This window comes from Mustela nigripes, chromosome 1, assembly GCF_022355385.1.
Source record: "Mustela nigripes isolate SB6536 chromosome 1, MUSNIG.SB6536, whole genome shotgun sequence".
Taxonomy (NCBI): Eukaryota; Metazoa; Chordata; class Mammalia; order Carnivora; family Mustelidae; genus Mustela; species Mustela nigripes.
This window is the reverse complement of record NC_081557.1, coordinates 33630185-33655705: the sequence shown is the minus strand read 5'-3', so window position 1 is coordinate 33655705 and position 25521 is coordinate 33630185. Positions and strand designations below refer to the sequence as shown.

General features: G+C 47.8%; 2 protein-coding genes across 2 annotated transcripts; one reads left to right on the top strand and one right to left on the bottom strand.

The window, feature by feature from the left end:
* Positions 1–815: 815 nt before the first annotated feature.
* On the bottom strand, positions 816–3134 carry LOC132022183 (serum amyloid A-1 protein). Its single transcript, XM_059407521.1, has 4 exons — positions 3042–3134; positions 2497–2588; positions 1511–1649; positions 816–1123 (listed from the first exon to the last, which is right to left on the bottom strand). Exons 2-4 carry the CDS (start codon positions 2582–2584, stop codon positions 961–963), a joined length of 390 nt encoding a protein of 129 aa, XP_059263504.1. The 5' UTR covers positions 2585–2588; positions 3042–3134; the 3' UTR covers positions 816–960.
* A 12232-nt stretch (positions 3135–15366) lies between these two features.
* On the top strand, positions 15367–18453 carry LOC132022180 (serum amyloid A-2 protein-like). Its single transcript, XM_059407520.1, has 4 exons — positions 15367–15458; positions 15923–16014; positions 17627–17765; positions 18153–18453. Exons 2-4 carry the CDS (start codon positions 15927–15929, stop codon positions 18313–18315), a joined length of 390 nt encoding a protein of 129 aa, XP_059263503.1. The 5' UTR covers positions 15367–15458; positions 15923–15926; the 3' UTR covers positions 18316–18453.
* The last annotated feature ends 7068 nt before the right edge of the window (positions 18454–25521 follow it).

Sequence of the window (25521 nt, the reverse complement as noted above, 5' to 3'; positions counted from 1 at the left end):
AAGCAATAACTGTCTTAGTTAAAACATTTTACTTCTGCAGATTTTACAAAGATAAGGGACCATGTGAATCCTTTCCCAGGACCTCTCCGAGGATCTTGGAATGGTCCCATGTAAGTGAGGAGTCCTTGAAACTTAAGCTTCATTCAGTTTCGCAGTAAATCTGATTCTGCCTAAATTCATGTCTGATAGGACACTGCGAAAGTCAAGCAAGATTCAGGATGCCCCGTTGCAGGACTGTTTCCTAAATTAGAAGCTGTGTGTACCTCTGGTCTACCCACCAAATGCCCTGCAATCACTGTGTCATCTGAAAGCAATCCCAGATGTGTCCAAAATCCGCGATGGGGATGGATGTGGCTGCTCGTGTTGAGAACTAGAGTTTAGGTGTCGCTCTGTACCTGGAACTGACAGGTATGATCCGAATATAGTCTATACAGTATGGTCCCTATCATGGACATACACTGTTACCCCAAATTAGTATTATTCTTTATTAATGCCTTTATTAATTAATGGGAAAAAAGATAATGTAAGTTGATCATGTCCCTCATATTAAAAATACCCAGGAAAATTGTCACTTGCTGTATGCAGAGGACAATGACACATTGAATTTCACTAGCATTTTTTTAAAAGATTTTATTTATTTATTTATTTATTTGTCAGAGAAAGAGAGAGAGAGCACAAAAGCAGGCAGAGTGGCAGGCAGAGAAGCAGACTCCCTGCCCAGGAAGGAGCCCCATGGAGAACTCGATCCCAGGACCCTAGGATCATGACCTGAGCCAAAGACAGCCGCTTAACCAACTGGGCCACCCAGGCGCCCATTCACAAGCATTTACTAAACATTTTAATGTGCTCTTTAAAGTATTCAGTAGGAAGGGTATACAATTCAGGAACTCTAACTCAGCAACTGTTCTTGCCTTCAGGGGCCTCACAGCCCATCTCCCCAGGGCACAGCCAAGGGGAAGCTCAGTACTTGTCAGGCAGGCCAGGGGGCCGGAAGTAGTTGGGGTCTTTGCCACTCCGGCCCCATTCATTGGCAGCCTGGTCAGCCTTCGAGTCCTCCACTCCATGGCCGCTGTCTCCATACTTGAAAAGGTCTGTGACTCTCTGAGAACGCTCTCTGGCATCACTGGAATGGAGGAAGGCAGGTGGAGATTCATTAGGGGCTGCTGAGCAACAGGCCCCCGCCCCCACCAATCCCTTCTCTTTCCGAGGGATGGCTGAGAGGGGCCCAGGCCAGAGGGGCTGAAACACGGACCCTGCTCCACACACAGCCCAGGTCAGCCCAGGCTGTTCCCCGTGCCCACAGCAGGAGGGTGGGAGGCCCCCATTCCCACTGGCCTTGCTCTGGCTCTGCCAGCCAGTCAGACCCCACACTGGGCACAGAGGGGAGGGTGGGCAAGAGGACCAGGAGCCGCTGTCTCTACAGGAAGCTTCTCTACTGTAGGCCCTTCCTGGCTCTCTAAGGCCGCCATGCTCAGCCAGGCCATCCCTGCATCCCCGGGGCCCTTGTTACCTGATGACTTTAGCAGCCCAGGCGCCCCCAGGGCCCCTTTGTGCAGCATCATAGTTCCCGCGGGCATGGAAGTATTTGTCCGAATTTTTGTAATTGGCTTCTATCATGTCAGAGTAGGCTCTGTACATGTCCCAAGCCCCTGCAAGAGAAGGACAAGACAACAGGGATATCAGGTGGACAGAGAGCCAGTGGCAAACCACAGGGAAGAATAGAGGAACGATTTCTGCTCCAAGTCTCCGCTCCCTCCACTTCATGTGGGGAAGACTCCTGCCTCACCAAGAGGTCCTGAAGTCAGAGTCAGAGAGCAACTGTCTCAGCTTGAGCAGAAGTGTCCCTGTTGGCCCAGAAACCTCCCCGTTCGCACTGACAGGGTCATGGAAAACCCTCAGCCTTGGGCAGACCAGCATAGCAGGTCACTGCCCATTGCATGAAGGTGCTGAGTTCCTAGTGCAGGCTTGATAGATGGTTGTTAGTCTCCCCTCTCCTTTCTTTTTTTGCTCCGGTTAAGGCCCAGGAAAGGGGAGGAAACAGATCTCCCAGGGACAGCATCACTGACAAGAGGAAGCATCAGGGAGAGCCACGCTGGAGGTGTCTGTAAATGAGTCAGTCAGGAAATGGCAGGAAGGTGGAAGCGAGGCTGGAAGGGAGGGAGGGAGGAAGAACGGGAGGAAGGGCTGACTGAAGGGAGAGAGGGAAAGGAGGAGGAGGGGCAGCTTTAATCAGACGCTGTGCCTTTTGTCTGCAGGAAACTCTGTGCCATTTCAAGACTCATTTTGTGTCTTCTAGTCGAACTGACACTTCAGCTGGGAATGATGATGGCTCCTTCTCTAGTGACGGATGGACACAAACCCTGTGCCTTTCGATCTGTTTCATGAAGAGCTCCCCAAACACGGGGCACATTCTACCACATAGGGAAACACACCCTTGCAAGTGCTCAGGGCAAATCCAAGTGGCCCGTGGATGCCACCCCCATCCGGTGACCTTACCTTGAGCAGCCTCACCAATGAATGAATACCATTGGCTGCTGACCCCCAGGACCAAGGAGCAGAAGATGAGGCCCGTGAAAAGCTTCATAGTGCTGAAATGAAGGAAGGAGAGGGTCAGGGGGCAAGGACAGGACCCCCCCCCCCCAGGGATTTGCAGGTCACAGGAAACCTGGTGCCCATTCCATTTGTTCTCCGTAGACTCTCCGGGTCCACGCAGGAAACACTGCAGTAGGTCCTCACTCAGAACCACAGTCCCCAGGGCTGAACCCTTCAGCCTGACCCCAGGGCTGGCAAAGAGATCCTCAAGGTGGCACTGATGGGGCAACAGGACAGATAGGACCAACTTGTCCCAGCCTAGAGCAGCCTGTCATCAACCAAAAACCGTATCATCCACAGAGTCTACCGTGTGCCACTCAGTAAGCACAGACCTCATACAGGACAAATGCAAAGCAGAATTATTATTTTTCAAGGGATCTATATCTTGTTGGGAAAGAGAAAAGAGAGCCTGATATTCCATCCAGTCCCTCTTTGGAGTAGCCCCTCACCTGAGTTCTGGTGGAGCAGAGCTGCTGGTCCCTGCCTGCTGGGGAGAGGTGGCTGGTATTTATACTGAGCCCTCCCTGCTGGGCACACGGGAAGAGAAGAAAAACCAGACTTGGTGCCCGGAAAAGTCTCCCCAGGTCATGGCCCCTAGAGACCTGCAAAGGAGAACTTACGGGACCCCGGTGGTTTTCTTCATCCACAGGTCAATTCCAGGTTGTGCAATCCTGATGAGACAGGTTGGCTGGTTGTGCTGGTGACCGGGGCTCTGGAGGAGGGTCCTGCTGTCAGAGCTGGAGGGGCTGTGGAGAGGAGTGGTGTGGAGCCCGAGGGGTGGCCCGCCGACCCCTGGAAGGTGTGTGGTTAGGTAGAAGAGAGCTCCTCTAGCCAGGACCTTGCTGCCCTGCTCACTTCCTCAGGCTAGTCCCTGCTGGGTCAGATGCCAGAAATAAGAAATAACACACTTTGAGTTCATGCTTAAAGCTCTTGAGCTTCAGAATGGAGTGGTGAGCCCCACCAAGTCCCTTGGGTGCCCTGGGAGGTCCTTGCCTCAGTCTGTGTGCACCTGCTAAGCTTTCAGCTCTGAGGCCCAATGAAACCCTGCTCAGCTGGCCCAGCCTGTGAGCACATGCATTATGGAAGCCGGTTCCTGGGTCGGGAGTATCTAGTCGGAGGGATTCTGTCTCACTTCACCCAAACTTCGAGTTACCTCTTCCTGGAGTGAGAGTATTGTTCAGTGAATTTGCAGCTCAGCTGGGGTTCCAGATGGGGGAATGATGGGGGTGGGAAGATCTCTTTGCATTTTCTTACCGTGAAGGGTCACCGTCTTCTCCCTGTCATTATGAGACAGAAGTACCAGCAGTGTCAGCCCAGCTCTGCAGGGGCTGGTGAGGAGAACAGAGTCAGTGCTCAACCTGGGTGAGGCCAGGTTAGAAACAAAGGCTGTAGGACATGTCAGCTCCTGCTGATTTCTTCCTCTCTACGCTGTCTTCCCACCTCAGGGCTTGGCATTTATAGCCACCAGAGAAAGCTTAGGAAGGGCAGGGCCAGGACGGAGGAGGTAAAGGAGGGTAATGATCTGCAGGCAGCAAAGAGTAGCTCCATCCTGCACAGCTGTGTTCCACCTGCTGCCCTCAGGCTCCTCACACCCTCCCCTCTCCCTAGACACCACCCCCCACCATGTTAAATCCCCTGGGCGTCATACGTGTTAGAATTTACGCTGCACACACACTCACACACATTCTAGGCTGACTTGCCCCAGGGAGAACGGGCTCACAGGAAAAAGTTACCAGATAGTCAAGCAGCACAGTTGCTTTTATCAAAGAAAGACCACCAACTTAAAATATAATACTGGGTGTCCCAGAAGTAATGGGTTGGAGAAATACAAAGAAACTCATAATACACTTAATAAATATCATCGAAAGGGGTAAAAGATAATATGAAGAAGGAACCATCAGTTTTGAAGAAGAATCAAATGGAAAGACTATAAATATAATATTGAGTAAAAACACCTTAATAAAGGGATAAATAAAGGATAAATGCAACCCAATGGTAAAGTAGTTGGCTACTTTACTTCAAAGTAGTTGGCTCTAAGATCTTTCCCAAGGAGCAACAGAAAAAGAGATAGGAGTTTATTAGGAATTTTCAAAAGACATAGAATAGCAATAGAATTATCATTATAAATCCCCAAGAACAGAAAAATGAACCACAGAAAGGTAAAAGTAGTAGAAAATTCCCTGACTCAGAAAGAAAAGAATATGTGATAATATGTTTGGTAACCTGGATAAAGTAAACATATTTCTGGGAAAATATAACTTCCAACGTGGGTACAGGAAGAAATAGAGAAATTACACAGAACAATATACAGAAGTAAACGAACATGATGAAAACGGTCCCCACACATTCCCCAAATGGAGTTCAGTTTCACAGATGCATTTTACCAAATGTATACATGTCACTTGACAAAACAGAAAAAGAAGGAAGCTTGTCAACCCTAAGCCTGCTCACCCTCCCTCATGTTCCTTCCCTCAGAAACCACAAAAAAGGCTCTCGGCCACATTTAACACCTCACTCCCTCTGCCTGCTGACCTTCTCTGGGAGCAACCCTGGGTGCTGCCATCCCCTCCCCGTGACATGGGGTGCCACCTTCTGTTGGGGTCTGGGAGTAAAATACTACCTTGTTAATGATAGTCACCTCCTGATCTATTTCTTGCCATACCTGAATAATACAACCTATATTTTTATTTTTATTTTTTTTAAGATTTTACTTATTTATTTGTGAGACAGAGATCACAAGTAGAGAGAGAGGAGGAAGCAGGCTCCCTGCTGAGCAGAGAGCCCGATGTGGGGCTCGATCCCAGGACTCTGGGATCATGACCTGAGCCGAAGGCAGAGGCTTTAACCTACTGAGCCACCCGGGCGCCCCACAACCTATATTTTGAATACAGAAATCTTATTGTTACACGTATTGCATGCAGAAAAGAGATCCCAAATTGTTGAAAATTGAAACAAAACAACAAAAACAAAGACTCCGCACCCATCGTCCCTGCGAAGGGAAGCCTCTTGAGGGAGACAGGCGGAAATACTAGCTGAGAGGCGGAGCAAGGTGTTGACCCTGATGCATTAAAGAAAGCCAGGATTTGGGACGGAGTCGGGGTAAAGGTCTGAGGAAACACAGAGGTATTTCCTGGCCTAATGACTCCCCAGATGTTGAGGGATCCCAGAGGATTGGAAACATTTTCCCACAGAGATGGCAGAATGGACTGGTCTTGTGGAGGTTGGAGAAGAGATTTGGGTCATGCTAGAGCCAACGGGGCCATAGGAAGCCATAGGCTCACTTCTTCACGGGCCCTGAAATCTTTCTCATGAATCCAAATGCCAGTGGTTCCAGGCCTTTCTCAAGTGTGCCAGGTACAGAGGTGGACACATTTGTATACCACGATAGGCAGGGATCCAAGCAGGGGCTCAAGTCAACATTGTGCCCAGGGTTTTTGAGTGGCACTTGCCAGCTTCCCTTTGAAGATCCGGTGGGGTCGGATCTCCTTGCTGTGAGTTCCCCAACCCTGGATGTAAATGTAGTGAGCCTAGAGCTTCCTGAATCAGAAAAGTGGGGGGTCCTACTCTGGACAGTATGCTCATCCAGAAGGTCCACTACTGGGATTGTAGAAAGAGATAATCTGTCAAGAGAAATGTGTGTCTCTGTTTAGGCAGAGAATGAGCTTTAATTAAAGGAAAAATGGAAGGTAAATCTCTTGGGGCTGAGAGTTCTTTCTGTTTACGAAACTGCTATGGTGTCAGTCATGTCTCTCTGAAGGTAAGAGAAGCCAGGGAGTTCCGGGATGTTTAGGGCCCAGAGACCTAAACAAGCATTCCTTATTTTGCTAACTAAGCAGATTGAGACAGACTCTCTGGTAAATCTGAAAATTTGACTTTGCTCAATCGTAAGCGGTAAATTTTCCAAGTTAGATGTTCCTGCCAATGAATGTGACAGAAAAAGGAGCCTCTTTTTCACATAACATTTTATTGTCTCTCTAGAATGAAAACTTATTGAGAAACATACTTAATGACCTAGGTATTAGAATAGCCTAACTAGTACAAAAAGGTTTAATGATGATTCATAAGATGGGCTCTTTGGTAACACTTGAAATTTATTTATTTACTTACTTTCATTTTAAGTTTTCACTCTTTAGTCTCCATCAGTCAGAGAAACACAAATGCTATATGACTTCACTCATGTGGAATTTAAGAGAGGAAACAAAGAAACAAGGTAATCGCTTGAAATTTAAACAAAACTTATGAGCAATTACTAAGACTCAAAAAACTTCCCCTCCCCAAATGAGTTATTTTTTTTTAAAGATTTTATTTATTTATTTGACAGAGATCACAAGTAGGCAGAGAGTCAGGCAGAGAGAGGAGGAAGCAGGCTCCCTGCTGAGCAGAGATCCCGATACAGGACTTGATCCCAGGGTCCTGGGATCATGATCTGAGTCGAAGGCAGAGGCTTTAACCCACTGAGCCACCCTGGCACCCCCCCAAATGAGTTCTTAATTTCACCAACACTGCACAATTCCATAAGAGATTTTGGGTTTCGAGTGGTTTCTAATTCACTACCCCCTGTTGCAAATGTTTAAAAGGAAAGGAAAGAAAATATTTTAAGGGGCACCTTTGGTGGCTCAATGGGTTAAACTCTGCCTTCAGCTCGGGTCATGATCTCAGGGTCCTGGGATCAAGCCCCACATTGGGCTCTCTGCTCAGCGGGGAGCATGCTTCCCTCTCCCTCTCTGCCTGTCTCTCTGCTTACTTGTGCTCTCTCTCTCTCTGTCAAATAAATAAATAAAAGCTTTTTAAAAAGAAAAAAAAAGAAACTATTTTAAAATGCAATGCGGTGTCTTTCTGTATGTTGGCAACACAAGTTCCAGAGTCTGATTCGCTGTTGCTCACGGTCGGCTGGTGACAGAATCCCACCAGGTCCTACTGTGTGCCTTTAGCCATCCCACCAGGCAGAGGCCAGGAGGCTTCAGAAGATCAATAAACCCTAGCTGACAGCCTCCGGGGGAAGAGACCTAAGTACAGACAGGTTCGAATCAGGGTTTCCTGGTGCCTAAGAATGCTGACTGACAGCTCCAAGCTGTGAGGGAAGTGCTCTCTATTCAGGAGATGTGAGCTTCATAAGAGGGGATGCACACCAAACAGAATTAGGAGTCCACATCCTCAATTCAATGATTAGTCCCTTTACTCCTGATGATCAGCTTGTTAAGTAGAAGCAACAGAAGAGAAGTCATTTCTCTTGTCTTCCCAATTGCAGTAATTGGTAGCCTGGTGAAGAACTAGTAAAGGGGCAGGAGATCTTTTGACAGCTGAGCCACTTATGATTCTTTTTTTTTTTTTAATTTATTTATTTGACAGACAGAGATCACAAGTAGGCAGAGAGGCAGGCAGAGAGAGGAGGGGAAGCAGGCTCCCTGCTGAGCAGAGAGCCCGATGCTGGGCTCCATCCCAAGACCCTGGGATCACAACCTGAGCTGAAGGCAGAGGCTTAACCCACTGAGCCACCCAGGCGCCCCGAGCCACTTATGATTCTATTAATGTTAAGGAGAACATGATGGGAATGAGTAATGATGTCAGTACTTAGGGACTATGGTTCTTCAGGAGAGATAAAACATAGTGTTTTGCATTTATTTACTGGGATCTTTCGGATTTACCATCAGGTAAGTATGAATCTTCTTTCTATGTATGTATAATCATTCCCCCCCCCAGTCACATGACTCATTTTCACGAAAGAATAGCCTGAATCTGGTTATTTCTCGCCTCTGCCCATCCCCCCCCCCCCAGTGTATGCCCAACAGCTAATCTGGTAATGGTTGCACAGAGGGCAGTCAATGAATAGTTGATAAATGAATAAATGAAGGAACATGTCATTGTAGGGAATTTTGAAAACCCAGAATAACACTAACAAGACCCACTACCTAGAAACATGGATCACTGTTTGATGTGCAACTTCTCAGGCTGTGTTTCACTGTGGGAAGATGTCTTTGAACATTTGAAAAGTGAGATCATATTCTATTGCACTCTTTTTCCCTTAAGACATTATATATGTTTCTCCAGGTCATCAAATGTCTGCCTGCAATATGAGTATATGTAGAAACCGTACTAGGTCTGTCTGAATCTGGGGCTTGCCTCTTGACTTCTATGCCATGCTGCCTCCAAATCCAGGTGGTTGGATTTTAGGATCTGTGATGGGAACTCAGTGTTACAGTCTGTACTGGAAAGGTATTCTGGTATTTCACAATGGGACATTCTGTTAAAGTTGAGCATGGACTAATGGAATGGGGCAAAGTCCAGATTTCTACTACCAGAAGCTCAGACTGCCATGACCCATGGCATTCTCCCAAACCAAATCATCGAACCTGGAATTTCCATAAACCACTTCTCATTTTTTTAAAAGATTTTATTTATTTGACAGAAAGATAGAGATCACAAGTAGGCAGAGCAGTACGCAGAGGGAGAGGGGGAAGCAGGCTTCCCACTGAGCAGAGAGCCCGATGTGGGGCTTGATCCCAGGACCCTTAGGTCGGGAACCGAGGCAAAGGCAGAGGCTCATCCCACTGACCCACCCAGGTGCCCCACTTCTAATATTTTTAAAGGGTGTACAGTTTCCCAAAAAACAACACTTGCTAAGTTACGGAGGCAAGGAGCTAGAGCAGAAAGAGCACTGGTCCAGGCATTGTATGGCTCTGGTCTGTGAGGGATTCATTTATATTCTCTATAGCTTCTCCATCTGAAAGGGGTTTGGAGGTAAAGTGTTTCTTGCTGAGCAAAAGAGAGTCACTCCTAGGAGATGTGGTAGATCAGCCTTCCACAGTCCAGCATCTCACACTCAGTCCCAAAGTAGTAAATAAGCCGGCCTGCTGTCCCTAACCCATATATTAAACCACTGCTTCCTTTACCCTTGTTCTTATGTCCCTGCTTTTGCTTGACCTAACGTAATTTCTTTTGGGGTCAGGCTCAACCTTCTCTGTGCTCCGTCTGACGGTTCACCACTGCCTTCCCATGAACCCTGGGCGAGAAGGCTCTGTGGGGAGTATTCCCCTTTCTCATCGCCTGTTTCCTTCCCCTGTTACAAAAACCTGACACTTGCCTTTCCCATGCCGGTTCCACTTTATTGTCATCTTTTCCCATGTAGACCTCCTGCAATTGCAGAACAAGAGAATGGGAGAGACGGGTCTACATCCTCTTTGCTCCCCACTGCCATCTGCACATTCTTTACCCCTGTTAGAGTAAGCAGTCAGGTAGGTTTTAGCAGGACGCCCGACAGTCAGCCAAAGGGGGATTCCTGGTAGGCTATGAGGGGAACATGAGAGACTCGTCCTGGCAGCACTCCCAAAACAAAACCACAAGAAACCGGATCAAACAGATGGTCCCAAGACAAAGAAGGCTGAAGACCCTCACCAAGTAAGGGCGAAAAGGCGAGAAACTCTGCTACCCCCAAATCCCCTCCCCTATGTAATAAATATTCCAACCCCTAGTTAACAACTGTCAGTAAAAGAGATACCCAGACTCCAGGGTGTGTAGCTTTCCCTTGAGCTCACCAGCTCTCACGTCTTGGGAGCGTACTCTTGCATTAATAAACTTTCTTTTTTGTACTACCCAACTGTTGTGTCTAGTCTGTCTTTGAATTCTTTCTTATAACAGGACCAAGAGCCTCTGGCAACATCCCAGGACTGGCTGAACAGAGGTCTCAGGGTCCAGAGGTCTCCCCAGTCCACCCAGCAACACCCCCAATCCTCTTTGCAGTGCGTTCTCCTAACTCCCTGTCAAATTCTTTACTACCCATTCTCCAGCTTTACCAATGTTATCTACACAAGTGATTTCCCAAACATGGAGACTGTCAAACACAGGCAGTCCCGAAGTCCACTCCAAACTGTCAGAAATCAGAACCTTCAAGATTCTGGCCTAGGAATCAGCGTTCATAAAATGCCCACCAGATGGTCTTGATAGAGACAATCTAATTAGTACTGTTTGAGGACAAAGCCTCTCTCAATTACATTTGTTGATAGATCTCCCCACTCTTCTCCCACCTTCATGGAAAACTTCCACTTGTCATTCACAGCCCTCCTTCTGTTATTGGCTGCCAACATTTTTAGTGACATTAATAATATTGCTGAACCTTCCAGCATCCTTGGTATCTAAGACCTTGTTCTGTCTAAAGTGCTGATAGACAAATATCTGGGCAAAGAATGTTCCAGATGAAAGGAATAATTATCCAAGCCCCCGGGTGAGATGTGCTTGAGAGTTTGAAGAACAGGGAGGAGGCTAGTGTGGCTGCAGCAAAACGAGTGAGAGGAGAGAAGTAGGAAATGAGGTTTAAGACTGAGTAGAGTCTTAGAAGCCATTGAAAGAGCTTTGGCATCACTATGGGTAAAACTGAGGTCCTCTGGGGGTTTTGAGCAGAGTGACGTGGCTTGCCTTTGTGTTCTAACAGTCAGGTTGCTATGTTGAGAAGAGACTAGTTGGAGGCAAGTGTGGAAACACAGAAGTCAATTAAGAATTCATTACAATAGGGGTGCCTGGATGGCTCAGTGGTTAAGCCGCTGCCTTTGGCTCAGGTCATGATCTCAGAGTCCTGGGATTGAGCCCCGAATCGGGCTCTCTGCTCAGTAGGGAGCCTGCTTCCTCCTCTCTGTCTGCCTGCTTGTGATCTCTGTCTGTCAAATAAATAAATAAAATCTTTAAAAAAAAAAAAGAACTCATTACAATAATCCAATAATGGCACATAATAATAGGATGGACATGATAGAGTAAGTGTTAAGTATTTGCTTTCTGGGTATACTTTTTTTTTTTTTTTAAAGATTTATTTATTTATTTATTTGACAGATCACAAGTAGGCAGAAAGGCAGACAGAGACAGAGGAGGAAGCATGCTCCCCGCTGAGCAGAGAGCCCCATACAATACGGGGCTTGATCCCAGGACCCCGGGATCATAACCTGAGTGGAAGGCAGAGGCTTTAACCCACTGAGCCACCCAGGTGCCCCTGGGTATATTCTTTGACAGTAAATTCAACCATTCCAAGTAGGCTGGGATTTCATTGCATGCAAACAATGTCCGTGTTCATCTCTAAATGGCACATCATTCTTTCAAAGCTTTTCCATTCTTCTTAACCTCCAGACTCCACCATCTCACTACTTCTATCCAACCACATAGATCACTTCCCCTTCACTCACTCATTGTTACATTCAATCAACAAAAATCACTGAGAACCTGTTAGGTGGGCTGCTCTGCGAGGTGAAAGAGATTTAGCAGATTGTCAGGGAAACCAGACACGGTTCCTATCCCTGGGTTTTGTGCACTGTGGGTCCAAACTCAGTAATGCAAACAGGTAGAGACTGATGAATCCTGGGACAAATAAAACACTGGTGTTTCTGGTTTCCTTCAACTCTCTGTCCTTCATCTCAAAGTACATCTTCCTCATTCTCTTCTTTCTTTGCTTTATTAGAGAAAGACCTGCTCCTACTACATTCTGGGTAACTCCATCCTCAGTGGTCCTCTCAGCCCTCAGACCTTGGAGTACATTTACGCCCTCAATCACTCTCTCTTTGTTACTTCTCTCCCTATAACTCATAACCCTCCTTCATCTTTAAATGAATCCTCCTTTGACCTTCACATGTGTGTTAATTCAGTTAAGTAAACAAGTATTTACTGAGTGGTGAGATCCAATTTCCCACTAACTTCAAGTCTGCATTGGGGCGCCTGGGTGGCTCAGTGGGTTAAGCCTCTGTCTTCGGCTCAGGTCATGGTCCCAGAGTCCTGGGATCGAGCCCCACATGGGGCTCTCTGCTCAGCAAGGAGCCTGCTTCTCCCTCTCTCTCTGCCTGTCTCTCTGCCTACTTGTGATCTCTCTCTATGGCAAATAAATAAATAAAATCTTAAAAAAAAAAACAAAAGTCTGCACTTTGGCAACTGAATGTGCTCAGGGAAAATCGTGGTGATTATTCTCACTTTAAATTCGTGATCATTATCCTTGAGCTTTCTTGCAATCCTACTACACTTCCCAAGTTTACTCACTTTGCCATTCTCCTAGATGACCATATTTCACTTTTCTTCTAGAACTTCTGCCATGCCTCCTCTTCCATCCTCCCCTCAGCAGATGACTCTGTTTCCTATTTCACTAAAAAATAGAAGCAATCTAAAATGAAATTCCAGGGGCGCCTGGGTGGATCAGTGTGTTAAGCTGCTGCCTTTGGCTCAGGTCATGATCTCAGGGTCCTGGAATCGAGTCCCGCATTGGGCTCTCTGCTCAGCAGGGAGCCTGCTTCCCTTCCTCTCTCTCTGCCTGCCTCTCTGCCTAATTGTGATCTCTCTCCGTCAAATAAATAAATAAAATCTTAAAAAAAAAAAAAGAAAGAAATTCCATGGGCTCCGACCACCAAATGTACCGATGTACCTGCATTTATTTGCAGAAACTCCGTCCTTCCTGTTACTAGGGGGAGACCTGCAGACAACAGTGACACATGTCGCTACTGAGTGATCAAGACATAAACATCAATATCCATTCAAATATTTAACTGCGAACAGTCTCATATTATCAGGACTTGGGTGATAGAAAGTTAGGGTAATACAGCCATCTGTGTACAGAAATTCCAGTTCAGGTAGAAAACGCGATCATCTAGCTCCTTTAATCCGAATACAGATAAAACTTAGATGGATAATTTTAAATTTATTCAGCCCCCAAAATTCCAGGATATTTTATTATGCAAAAATTATTTGCATGCATTATCATTTTTATTTTTTAACTCAGGACTTGAACTGATAACCAGGAGACCAAGACCTGAGCTGAGATAAAGAGTTGGACATACACTTAAGTGACTGAGCCACCCAGGCACCCCTGCATTCGTTTTTTTTAAAGATCTTATTCATTTACTTAACAGAGAGAGAGAAAGCGAGAGCACAAGTGGTGTGGTGGGGGGAGTGGCAGGCAGAGGGTGAAGCAGGCTCCCTGCTCAACAGGGGGCCTGATGCGGGACTCGATCCCAGGACCCTGGGATCATGACCTGAGCCCAAGGTAGCCGCTTAACTGACTAAGCCATCCAGGCATCCCACATTTTTTTTTTTTAAGAAAAACATTTATTTGTTTATTTATTTAGAGAAACAGAGAGAGAGCAAGAAAGAGTCAGTTGGGTGAGGGACTAAGGCAAATTGTTCAAGGATGGTATTTCCTGTAATATGAACCTCCAAAAAAGAAGCCGACTTGGTTGTCTGGACCCATTATTTGTCGGCCTGGTAATAATGTTATGACCGATGTAATTGACATTCTCTGTCCCCAAATGATACCCAAACATATAAGATACTTTGTGAAGCTGAATGGAAAACTTAGCGTATCTCTCTTCTCCTATATGCTTGATTTCGTATTTGAAACAAGAGGTTGAGAATTTGAGATTCTATATTTCATTCATATTAGCAATAACAGCAAGACAACATTTGACTAACTAGACAGGACATTGAGCGTCAAAAAGAATAAATAGTATTTGCTGTCTTGTCCTAAAAGATCAGGCAAAGGGAAGGAGTAATAATAAGCTTCATTCTGTTTCAGGAAAATAATCAGCCTTTCTCTTCAATCAGTCTTTAAAGAGCTTGGAAAATGTCAACTGTGTATGCTGAACTATGGTCTCCAGAATTCTCTTTTTATGTCTGTCTGTCTGTGTATATCTAAGAGAGAGAGACAGAGAGAGAAAAATAGAGTGAGAGAGTATGAGCACGGGGAAAGGCAGAAGGAGAAGGACAAGCAGACCCCCAACTGAGCAAGGAGCCCAACCTGAGGCTGGATCCCAAGACCCTAGGATCCTGACCTGAGCTGAAGTCAGATGATTAACCAACTGAGCCAGCCAGGTGCCCCAGATTGTCTTTTAGAATGTTTCCAGTTAGGAAAGTGATGCAAGGTACAAGGGATAATTTCTTTGGAGAGTTGGAGACTATATTCATATATACACAGACTTCATCTTGCTGGGCAGACCCCGCTGATATTTCTGACTCACAGTGAGAATAGGACAGACAGTGACACCCCAGGAAATACCAGTAAAAGCTTTCCCCCAACTTTCCCCTGACTGGGAACCTGATCTTTCTCCAAATGTACTGCCATTTTCTCATAATAGATGTCCTATTGTAGGTTTCTTAGGGTTACCGTTTTAGTCCCTTGCACCTAACACTCTCATTCCCACTATGACACAACTCCAGGACTGGGTAGGTGAGGCAGAATCAGATACTCCCAACCCAAGAACTGGCTTCCATAATGCACATGCTCACAGGCTGAGCCAGCTGAGCAGGGCTTCACTGGACCTCAGAGCTGAAAGCTTAGCAGGTGCACATAGACTGGGGCAAGGACCTCCCAGGGCACCCGAGAGACTTGGTGGGGCTCACCACTCCATTCTGAAGCTCAAGAGCTTTAGGCATAAACTCAAAGTGTGTCATTTCTTATTTCTAGCACATCTGCCATCTGGCCTGGCAGGGACCAGCCTGAGGAAGTGAGCAGGGGAGCAAGGTCATGGCTAGAGGAGCTCTCCTCTATCTAACCACACACCTTCCAGGGGTCGGTGGGCCATCCCCTCGGGCTCCACACCACTCCTCTCCACAGCCCCTCCAGCTCTGACAGTAGGACCCTCCTCCAGAGCCTTGGCTGCCAACACAACCAGCAAACATTTTTTCCTCAGTATTGCACAACCGGGAATTGACCTGTGGATGAAGAAAACCACCGGGGTCCCGTAAGTTCTCCTTTGCAGGTCTCTAGGGGCCATGACCTGGGGAGACTTTTCCGGGCACCAAGTCTGGTTTTTCTTCTCTTCCCGTGTGCCCAGCAGGGAGGGCTCAGTATAAATACCAGCCACCTCTCCCCAGCAGGCAGGGACCAGCAGCTCTGCTCCACCAGAACTCAGGTGAGGGGCTACTCCAAAGAGGGACTGGATGGAATATCAGGCTCTCTTTTCTCTTTCCCAACAGGACATAGATCCCTTGAAAAATAATAATTCTGCTTTGCATTTGTCCTGTATGAGGTCTGTGCTTACTGAGTGGCACACGGTAGACTCTGTGGATGATACGGTTTTTGGTTGATGACAGGCTGCTCTAGGCTGGGACAAGTTGGTCCTATCTGTCCTGTTGCCCCATCAGTGCCACCTTGAGGATCTCTTTGCCAGCCCTGGGGTCAGGCTGAAGGGTTCAGCCCTGGGGACTGTGGTTCTGAGTGAGGACCTACTGCAGTGTTTCCTGCGTGGACCCGGAGAGTCTACGGAGAACAAAAGGAATGGACAGCAGGCTCCGTGTGACCTGCAAAGCCCCGAGGGGGTGTGGGTCCTGTCCTTCCTGTCCTTGCCCCCCTGACCCTCTCCTTCCTTCATTTCAGCACCATGAAGCTTTTCACGGGCCTCATCTTCTGCTCCTTGGTCCTGGGGGTCAGCAGCCAATGGTATTCATTCATTGGTGAGGCTGCTCAAGGTAAGGTCACCGGATGGGGGTGGCATCCACGGGCCACTTGGATTTGCCCTGAGCACTTGCAAGGGTGTGTTTCCCTATGTGGTAGAATGTGCCCCGTGTTTGGGGAGCTCTTCATGAAACAGATCGAAAGGCACAGGGTTTGTGTCCATCCGTCACTAGAGAAGGAGCCATCATCATTCCCAGCTGAAGTGTCAGTTCGACTAGAAGACACAAAATGAGTCTTGAAATGGCACAGAGTTTCCTGCAGACAAAAGGCACAGCGTCTGATTAAAGCTGCCCCTCCTCCTCCTTTCCCTCTCTCCCTTCAGTCAGCCCTTCCTCCCGTTCTTCCTCCCTCCCTCCCTTCCAGCCTCGCTTCCACCTTCCTGCCATTTCCTGACTGACTCATTTACAGACACCTCCAGCGTGGCTCTCCCTGATGCTTCCTCTTGTCTGTGATGCTGTCCCTGGGAGATCTGTTTCCTCCCCTTTCCTGGGCCTTAACTCTGCTCAAGCTGAGACAGTTGCTCTCTGACTCTGACTTCAGGATCCCTTGGTGAGGCAGGCGTGTTCCCCACATGAAGGGGAGGGAGCTGAGGCTTAGAGCAGCTGAGTCCCAGGTCAGAGACTGCCATCCAGTCTCTGGCAAAGAGGCTAGAACCCAGCTGCAGAGGAGGTCAGAGCTCTAGCCAGGTTATATGTGTCTGAGTGTCACTTCCCAAAGCTGGGGGGCTCTCAATCTCCAATGGTGGTGGACTCACCGGGGGAGCTTCTCAGTCCCCTGATGCCTGAGATCCATCCCTGAGAGGCTCAGGAAACCGGGCGAGGAGGGGGGTTTGACCTGGCCACCAGAACGTTCAGAGGCCCCTGGTGATTAGAACGAGAAGCCAAGGATGGCTGAGGGCCGGGGCTCTAGTGAGTGCCTCCTCAAGCTGTCATCTGAACGGTCTATTCAGAGAGTTGTCAGGATGCCATTTATGCCCCAACACTCAGAGGGACTCGGGTCACAGTCATGTGCCTTCGCTCTGCAAGAACGGATTTGCTAGGCCTTGGGGCAAAGGCGCTGTGCTCCTGGGCCTTTCTCAGAATCGGACTTCCCTGTCCCCAGGGCCTCACCAACTGTGCTTCATTGGCCAAGGGCAATCAATCTTGTGCCTGGGGACACGTGGCAATGCCTGGAAACATTTCTGGTTGTGAGCCTCAGGGCATACGTTGCTCACATCTAGCAGGAGAGGTTAGGGAGGCTGTTACGCATCCTACAGTCTCAGAATGGGCTTGAGCAACAGAGAATTATCTGGCCCCAAATCTCAGTGGTGCTGTGGTTGAGAAAGGCTGTTTGATAACACCTCTTTCCTCCTCTTGAACAGCTCACACATAGAGCTCTCGGTGGATGGAGCATGGAGATAGCATAGGTACAGCCTGGCTGTGCCCCACCGCCAGCACCCTCACTAGGGATGCCTGGAGAAGCAAACTAGGAGGAAGCCTGTTCTCAGCCTCGGGTGCCCAAGGGTGCTGGGAGCACAGGCAGAAATCTCGAGTCGGTGGGAGAAGGCCGTTCCTTGATTCTTCCCTATGGTTTGCCACTGGCTCTCTGTCCACCTGATATCCCTATTGCCTTGTCCTTCTCTCGCAGGGGCTTGGGACATGTACAGAGCCTATTCTGACATGAGAGAAGCCAATTTCAAAAATTCCGACAAATACTTCCATGCCCGCGGGAACTATGATGCTGCACAAAGGGGCCCTGGGGGTGCCTGGGCTGCTAAAGTCATCAGGTAACAAGGGCCCCGGGGATGCAGGGATGGCCTGGCTGAGCATGGCGGCCTTAGAGAGCCAGGAAGGGCCTACAGTAGAGAAGCTTCCTGTAGAGACAGCAGCTCCTGGTCCTCTTGCCCACCCTCCCCTCTGTGCCCAGTGTGGGGTCTGACTGGCTGGCAGAGCCAGAGCAAGGCCAGTGGGAATGGGGGCCTCCCACCCTCCTGCTGTGGGCACGGGGACCAGCCTGTGCTGACCTGGGCTGTGTGTGGAGCAGGGTCCGTGTTTCAGCCCCTCTGGCCTGGGCTCCTCTCAGCCATCCCTCGGAAAGAGAAGGGATTGGTGGGGGCGGGGGCCTGTTGCTCAGCAGCCCCTAATGAGTCTCCACCTGCCTTCCTCCATTCCAGTGATGCCAGAGAGAGTTCTCAGAGAGTCACAGACCTTTTCAAGTATGGAGACAGCGGCCACGGAGTGGAGGATTCGAAGGCTGACCAGGCTGCCAACGAATGGGGCCGGAGTGGCAAAGACCCCAACCACTTCCGACCTCCTGGCCTGTCTGACAAGTACTGAGCTTCCCCTTGGCTCTGTCCTGGGGGGAATGGGCTATGAGGACCCTGGGGACAGGGACACCCAGTCATTGAGTTCTCTGTCCCCAGAGGCGGGGGGAGGGCACCTAATAGGTGTCTAATAAATGCTTAATGAGACTGACTTGAAAAGTGTGTGTTACTCTTGGGTATAAGGACTGCTTGTTTGCTCCCCAGGAGTGAAGGCTGGACATCTCCACCCTGAGCGGGCAGAGCCTGGGCCCCTGTGTTTGATGTGCTGGGGAGGAAATCTCAGCGTCACAGGGACAGACGCCCTGCACCCACCCATCCCCAATCAGACCTACTCCCCTGTCCAGGCCCCTCTGGTTGCACTTGTGCTGTTTCACGTCCTTCCGTGGCCAGGTCCCTCACTGCTGTCCATGGAGTCCTGTCACTTTCTCTGTCCTCAGGGTCTAGTTCCCTTTGTCTTGCTCCCCAGTGGTCTCTGTCCCTGGGGGTAGAGGACTTAGCGATGGAAGGATGGGATGGTGGCATCCTGATCTGGCCACTGTCACCTTGATCTTCTATTGGTTTCAAATCCATTGAAAACCAGTTTCTGTCCCTGACTTCTAAGAAACATGTCCAGAGCCATTTTTCTCTGCCTTATTTCACTGCCTTACTTCAGGCCTCTGTGGAGAGGTGATGCCACCTCCCTGGTGATCTTTCCTCACCACTTCTGCCTTAACCAGTTAAAACTGGGGAAGTGATAGTGAGGAGGGAGCAGGGTGTGGAGAAGCCCCCCCCTGTATCAGCTTGGGTCCAGGCAGGAGACAGACACCAGGTAGCTGTCTGAGATGGGAAATAACAGAAGGAGTGATTAACTGAGACATGAGTAAACACTAAGGGATACAGGATACATAAAGCTGAGCTATGGATCTTGTTGGAAACTCTGTAGCCCACGGGATGGCCCTTGAAGATTGTTGGGCGTCACGGGCCACCACCCACAAATAAGAACACCCCACTGAGGTGCCAGGAGGACACTTGGCAGGAAACTCTGAAGGCGGGCACTTGAGCTGGGAATGTAGCTGGGCTGCTGAAAGCGCCTCAGGGGAGCCCACGGCGGGTTAAGGGATAGGCTGTCCAGGTGCCTGAGACAGGAGTGCCAGGGGCGGAGTTCTGGGCTGAACTGTGTCCCCGCCTCTCATTCATATGCTGAGGCCCCACCTCCTCACGTGGCTGTCTACTGGATTAGGGAAGTAACTGAGGTTAAGACAAGTCCTAAGTGAGGAACCTGGTCTGATAGGATCAGCGTCTATAAATACCCAGTACTGAGCTCTTGCTCCCTCCTCTCTGCCCCTGTGAGGACACAGATAGAAGGTGTCCATCTGCAAGCCAAGAAGACAGCTCCCACCAACTATCAAATTAGTTTGACCTTGATCTTGGACTTCCCAGCTCCCAGGAAGAGGTGAAATAACGTTTCTGTGGTTTAAGTAACTCAGAATGTGGTATACAGTTAGGCTCCCACTTAACACAGGGCGCTGCAGAACACCCTGGAAATCCAATGGAGAATCACAGATACTGTCAGGAAACCTCAGTGGGACACCTAAGAAACTTCCTCTGGTGAGTGGCCGTCAGGGCCCTGCTTTGAGAAGAGCACCACTGAAGCTTGGAGACCAAGCTCCAAGGACCTGAAGGGCAGAGGTCTTTCTTCCTGCTTGTCCCTCCAGCGCCCTCTACTGACAGAGTTTAGCACCTCGCTCCGGGGCACAAGGGAAACGTGGGCAGGGTCCGGCTCCAGCATGGAAACGGACAAAGAAATGTGGATATGGAGCTCGAGTATATAAATTGATGACTTCCCGTGCCTCCTCTCTGAAAGAGAAATTGCTGAGAACTCCTAAGGGAAGAAGATTAATGATACAATTCTATAGCGCAAAGACAAACTGCATTTGCGTGTGAAGGACATGCCTATAAAGTAGTTAGCCACGGGAGCCCTTAGATGGACAGCAGGGCAGGTGCGGGCTTTGACTGCCTGAGACTTGGTCTGAGAGGGCGAGACTCTGCCAAAGAAGGCGGGGGCGGGAGAAACAGGTGCAGGGCGCCCTGTGGCCATCGCTGCTGAGAGCAGGCTCCAGGCACTGGGAGAGATGACAGCCCAGAGTGGTACCGTCTGAACTGACCTAACATGAACGTATGGGCCGTCATTAGTACTCTTCGGCCCTGCCTTACTCCCTCCTCACAGATCTCCCTTTCTTTATGCAGATCTGACTTTCCACCCCGATCATTTCCCTTCCCTCTAAAGAACTTCTCTTATTTTGTGCCAGGCAGGTGTAGGCCAACAGAGTCCCTCACTTTGTTTTCTGAGAAAGTCTTTGTTTCTCATTCACATTTTTGTAGGATAACTACACAGGGTCCAGAATTGCTGATGGGGGTTGTTCTCGCCAAGCCCTTTAAATATTTCACTCCACTGTCTTGTTTGCAGACACCGAAGGTAAAGTGGATGGAAGAGCAGCTGCACCAAAGTCAAGGGGGAGCAAGTAGGAGTGGGATGGAGCCAATGGGGGGGGGGGATGAAACCCAGAGGGAGCAGAAGCATCTGCTCTGAAGGAAGAAACTTCAGGAGAGGAGGGACGGCACCTGAGATGCAGGACAGGGACCAGCAGGAATCCAGTTGTACCGACAGGGACCAGCAGGAATCCAGTTGTACCGACTGTTGGGCCCCGAACCCCTGGAGGGCCCACCTCACCCTCTGTTGCATTATCCCTTTACCGGTGTGTCTTTAGGGCAAGTAGGCAGGAAACCCACCGGCAAAAAGCTGGTCTCTCTTACTGTATGTGTCAGCCTCTATCCTCCGTACCTGTCATGCGGCAGGGCACAGCTAATACTTGTTAACTAAATATTTGTTGAAATGGGTGAATGAAGTAGAAGTATTGTTCGAAAGCTGACAGACCCAGGAAGCGTCTTGGGATTGCACCGAGTACAGATGTGTGGTGCAAGGTTTCATCTGGAGAACGTGCTAATGAGGTACTTTGGGCGACTGTTGAAATTTACACCAAAATCTGCAGTAAGATCCTGGGGAAATGGACAAAATTTCACCTTGTCATAGAATATACATTTAATTTTCTCTAGGAGTGCCTTGTATTCTCTGTACCCGGCCCTCCTGGCCCAGCCACTGCCTTCCCTCTATCCTCAGTGGTCTCTCCAGCAGACCCCAGAGTGCCCGAGGGCCCCTTCTCCTCCTGCCCTGGTCTCTTCTGCTAGGCCCAGAGGAAGAATGGGCCAAGGAGGTGGTGATCTCACGGGGCTGCCCTTTACCTCATCATCGGCCCTGGGGCGCACGAAATCTGGCTGCTTCTTGGATGCTCTCCCAGGATGTGGGGTACGTGGAGCCTCTTGGTCCTCAGGTGTGGGACAGGGAAGAACTTCACCATACAGTCTGCTCTTCAAACTTAGGTGCAAAGGGAGCCCTTTCCCAATTCTCTGATTTCCCAGGTTCAGTTTTTGAAATCTCTAACTAGGGCTCTAACTAGGGGAAAGACAATTCGGGTCTTTTCTGAGAAGATCGTGTGTGGTGTGCACACTTAATGATTTATGGAGTGCCGTCAAGCCATGCTGTTTAAAACATGTTCACAAAGCCTCCAGTCAATGACCCACATGTGCCTTTGCTGAAAGAGCTTGGGAAAGTGCCAAGAGCTCCAGGCTGGCCAGAGGGCTGTGTTCCCAGAATGATCTGACCTGGGGGGGAGTGGCCCTGCTCAGGGAAATTCCCTTAATTCCCCTGAAGGCACCCATTTAGGAAGGTCTGAGTAATCTAACAACTGGCCTTTCAAACCTCCTCCTATTTGCCCTGGGAAAGATGCTTCCAAAACTCATCAATCCATCCATTCTCTGTTCAAGGCCTACTGAATGAGCTCCCAGAATGTGGCAGGAACTGAGCGGGGCCCCGGAACAGAGCAGGACATGGCACAGAAGAGATTGGTGTTCCTATCCAGGTAGCCCTCTCCCGAGAGAGCCCTCATTAAGCTGCGCATATTTTTTATAACTGAATTAAATGATAGTGTACATTTACCAGTGGATGTGCTATCCTGCCGCCAAGTTCAGGTGGCAGGTGCATGGCAGATGGGGAAGAATCCAGGTGCCCCCTCCCAGAAGACCACACTTGAATTTCAGCTTTGTCACTGCCTTTAGGGTGGAGAAGAGTAGAAACAAGGACAAATGCTCATGAGAAGTTGTTCAGCGAAAAAGCAGAATATCAAATGACAATTATATCCCTGTATTTGCTCATGGATTCATATATATACATACATTTAGACAATAGACCAGAAGCCAGACAGGAAGGTTCTAGGAGTTTCTTCCCGCCCTTCCCCCAATCCAGGCTGATGAAATTAGCGCTGCTTATTCTTTTTCTCCTTATACTTATTTTATATTTGGCACATTTTCTTCAGTAAACATGCCCATTCAAGTAAGCCTCGTTATATTGAGTATATTCTAGGCATTCTCCTAGGTGCTGGTTGTTAAAGGTGAGAAAACCAACAACCCAGTTCCTGCCCTGACTGGGATTCCAGTGTTGAGATGAGGAGAAGCTGCGAATGTCATATAATGTACGTGTATGTGCCTTTCTCTCTCATCACACCCCCCAACAACATAATGTGCAAATGCACCCATACATATCAATAGTGATTAATAAAGACTGGAATGAGATACACATTGGTAAATGTGTCAGGGTCCCCCATGAAAGTCTAAAATGGATGATAAGAGGAAAAGGATGTTGCTGATGTCCATATTTCACATTCCATCTGTTAACAATCCTATTCTGATCTTTTCTCTCCCATATGATTCGGTTTTCTCCTAGGCTTGTGAACCAGCATTATTTCAGAACTTGGCCTTGAAAAGGACAGGCCCTACTAACCTCCTGTGAAGGAAAATTGCTCACTGCAAGAAAGAAGAGTTGCCCTCTTCTCCTGCCGGTGCAAGAATAGGATAGGATAGGGGTACCTGGGTTGCTCAGTGGGTTAAAGCCTCAGCCTTCAGCTCAGGTCAGAATCTCAGAGTCCTGGGATTGAGCCCCGCATTGGGCTCTCTGCTCAGTGGGGAGCCTGCTTCCCCTCCCTCTGCCTGCCTCTCTGCCTAATAAATAAATAAATAAATAAAATCTTTATAAAAAAAAGAATAAGATAGGATAAAGTTATTATCCTGTTGTTATATAAATATGTACACATGTTATATGTCTCTGTATATAGCATATGTTCCATGTAGATGTAGATGTATACATATAACAATATATACATATAACATATACATGCTATGTTGTATATAACATACACATATATGTGCACGTAATATATACAAACAATATATGTAAACATATACAAACAATATATACAACACATACAAGCACTCCTTTGTCAAAAGTAACTTTTGTGCATACAGTGCAGGATAATAACAGGATACATCTCCTGAGCTCCATCCCAGGATCCAGGGATTAGGACCTGAGTTGAAGGCAGACAATTAACCGACTGAGTCACCCAGGTGCCCCTGGTTTCTTATTTTTAATCATTTTTTTCTATTTGGTTATTTCCAGTATAGAGAAATGTGGTTGATTTTTGGATCAAGTGTTGGGTTCCATTATTCGATCCCCTTATTAATTCTAGCAGTTTGTTGATTTGTGGGTTTGTGGGGTTGATGGTTATACTATCTGCAAGGAATGACAATTTTATGTCTACCTTTCAATCCCTGTTCTCTCTTCTTTCTTTTTCTATTCCTATGTATTTTCCACAGCTTCCAGAACTATGATAGAAAACAGTGGTGATAGTTGGCAATCTTTGCTCATTCTACATCCTCAGAGAAATGGATGACAAGTTTTCCATTAAGCAATATGTTTTACTATAACTTCATTGGATACATTTAAGAAAGTTACCTTCAATGTTTAGTGTCCTAAAGGATTTTTTGGAACCATGACTATGTCTTCAGTTCCTCAAATTATTTTTTTATCTATTGAGATGACATTATTTATCTCCTTTAGGCTATCAATTGACATAATATTACTACCTTTTTTACAATGACTAATATCATAGTTTTGACCTCTTTGTGCAATCCAAGAAAAAACTACAGTCCATAGTCCAGGTGACGCATTTTTCACACTCAGATCTGATTTGTTAACACTATTTCATTTTGAATTATTGTGTCTTTGAAAACAAAAAGGGGCTATTGTTTTATTTTCTTGTATTGCCCAGCTCTGGTTTTGGGATCAAGATTATTCTAGCTTCTGGGGTGCCTGGGTGGCTCAGTGGGTTAAAGCCTCTGCCTTCGGCTCAGGTCATGATCCCAGGTTCCTGGGATCAGGCCCTGCATCCGGCTCTCTGCTCAGCAGGGAGCCTGCTTCCTCCTCTCTCTCTCTCTCTGCCTGCCTTTTTGCCTACTTGGGATCTCTGTCAAATAAAATAAATAAAATCTTTAAAAAAAAAAAAAAATTTTTTTAGTTTTTTTAAAAAGGGGCTGTACACTTTCTTTTTTTGTTTTTTTTTTTTTTTTTTTTTTTACCACAGCTTGTATAACGTAGAATTAAGTGTCCCCTAAGATCGTATAACTTTCCTGAAAAACATGTGGCCTCCGAGTAGATCCTGGGAGGAGAGATGTTATCTATCATTTCAAATTATCTAATATTTTTGGGCTTCCTAAAGATGACTATGTTTCCTTGCAACAAAAAAAAGTATCTAACTTACATAAATACCTTTGGGTGTTATCTAATCTAAATGAACACGTGCTGTGTCACTGTAAGTTGATTAAATTGAGATCGGAGAGCAGTGACTCTGTATTATGCCCAAACTTGAACTAGAAAAGAGGCCCTGGATGAACCTTTTGGGTCTGCACAGAGAGTCTGTCTGCCTCAGAACTGGCTCTCACCAGCTCAGAACAACCTGCTGAAGAGCCTGCAAGCTGAGAAATGCTACAGTCATTCGAAGGTCGGGTAACTGTGGGGTTTTGTGTAGTGTTGTGCTTAGTGTGGCTGATGGCTGTCTTGGGGCTTTGTCAGATGTCACTGGGTGGACATGCAGGGATGCAGGTGTTCTCTGACCTGTGAGCCCCCAGCGATCGGCTGAGAGGAGAAACATGGTAGATCTGTTCTCTTCAGTGATGGTTTCTAGGTCTGATAGTTACTACTGTTGGGCTAGAGGCAGAGTGAGGAGCCCCGAGCAGGAACCACCCCCTGCCTCAGCAGGTTGCCTTGCCCCAGAGTTGGGAGAGCTGCTGCCCC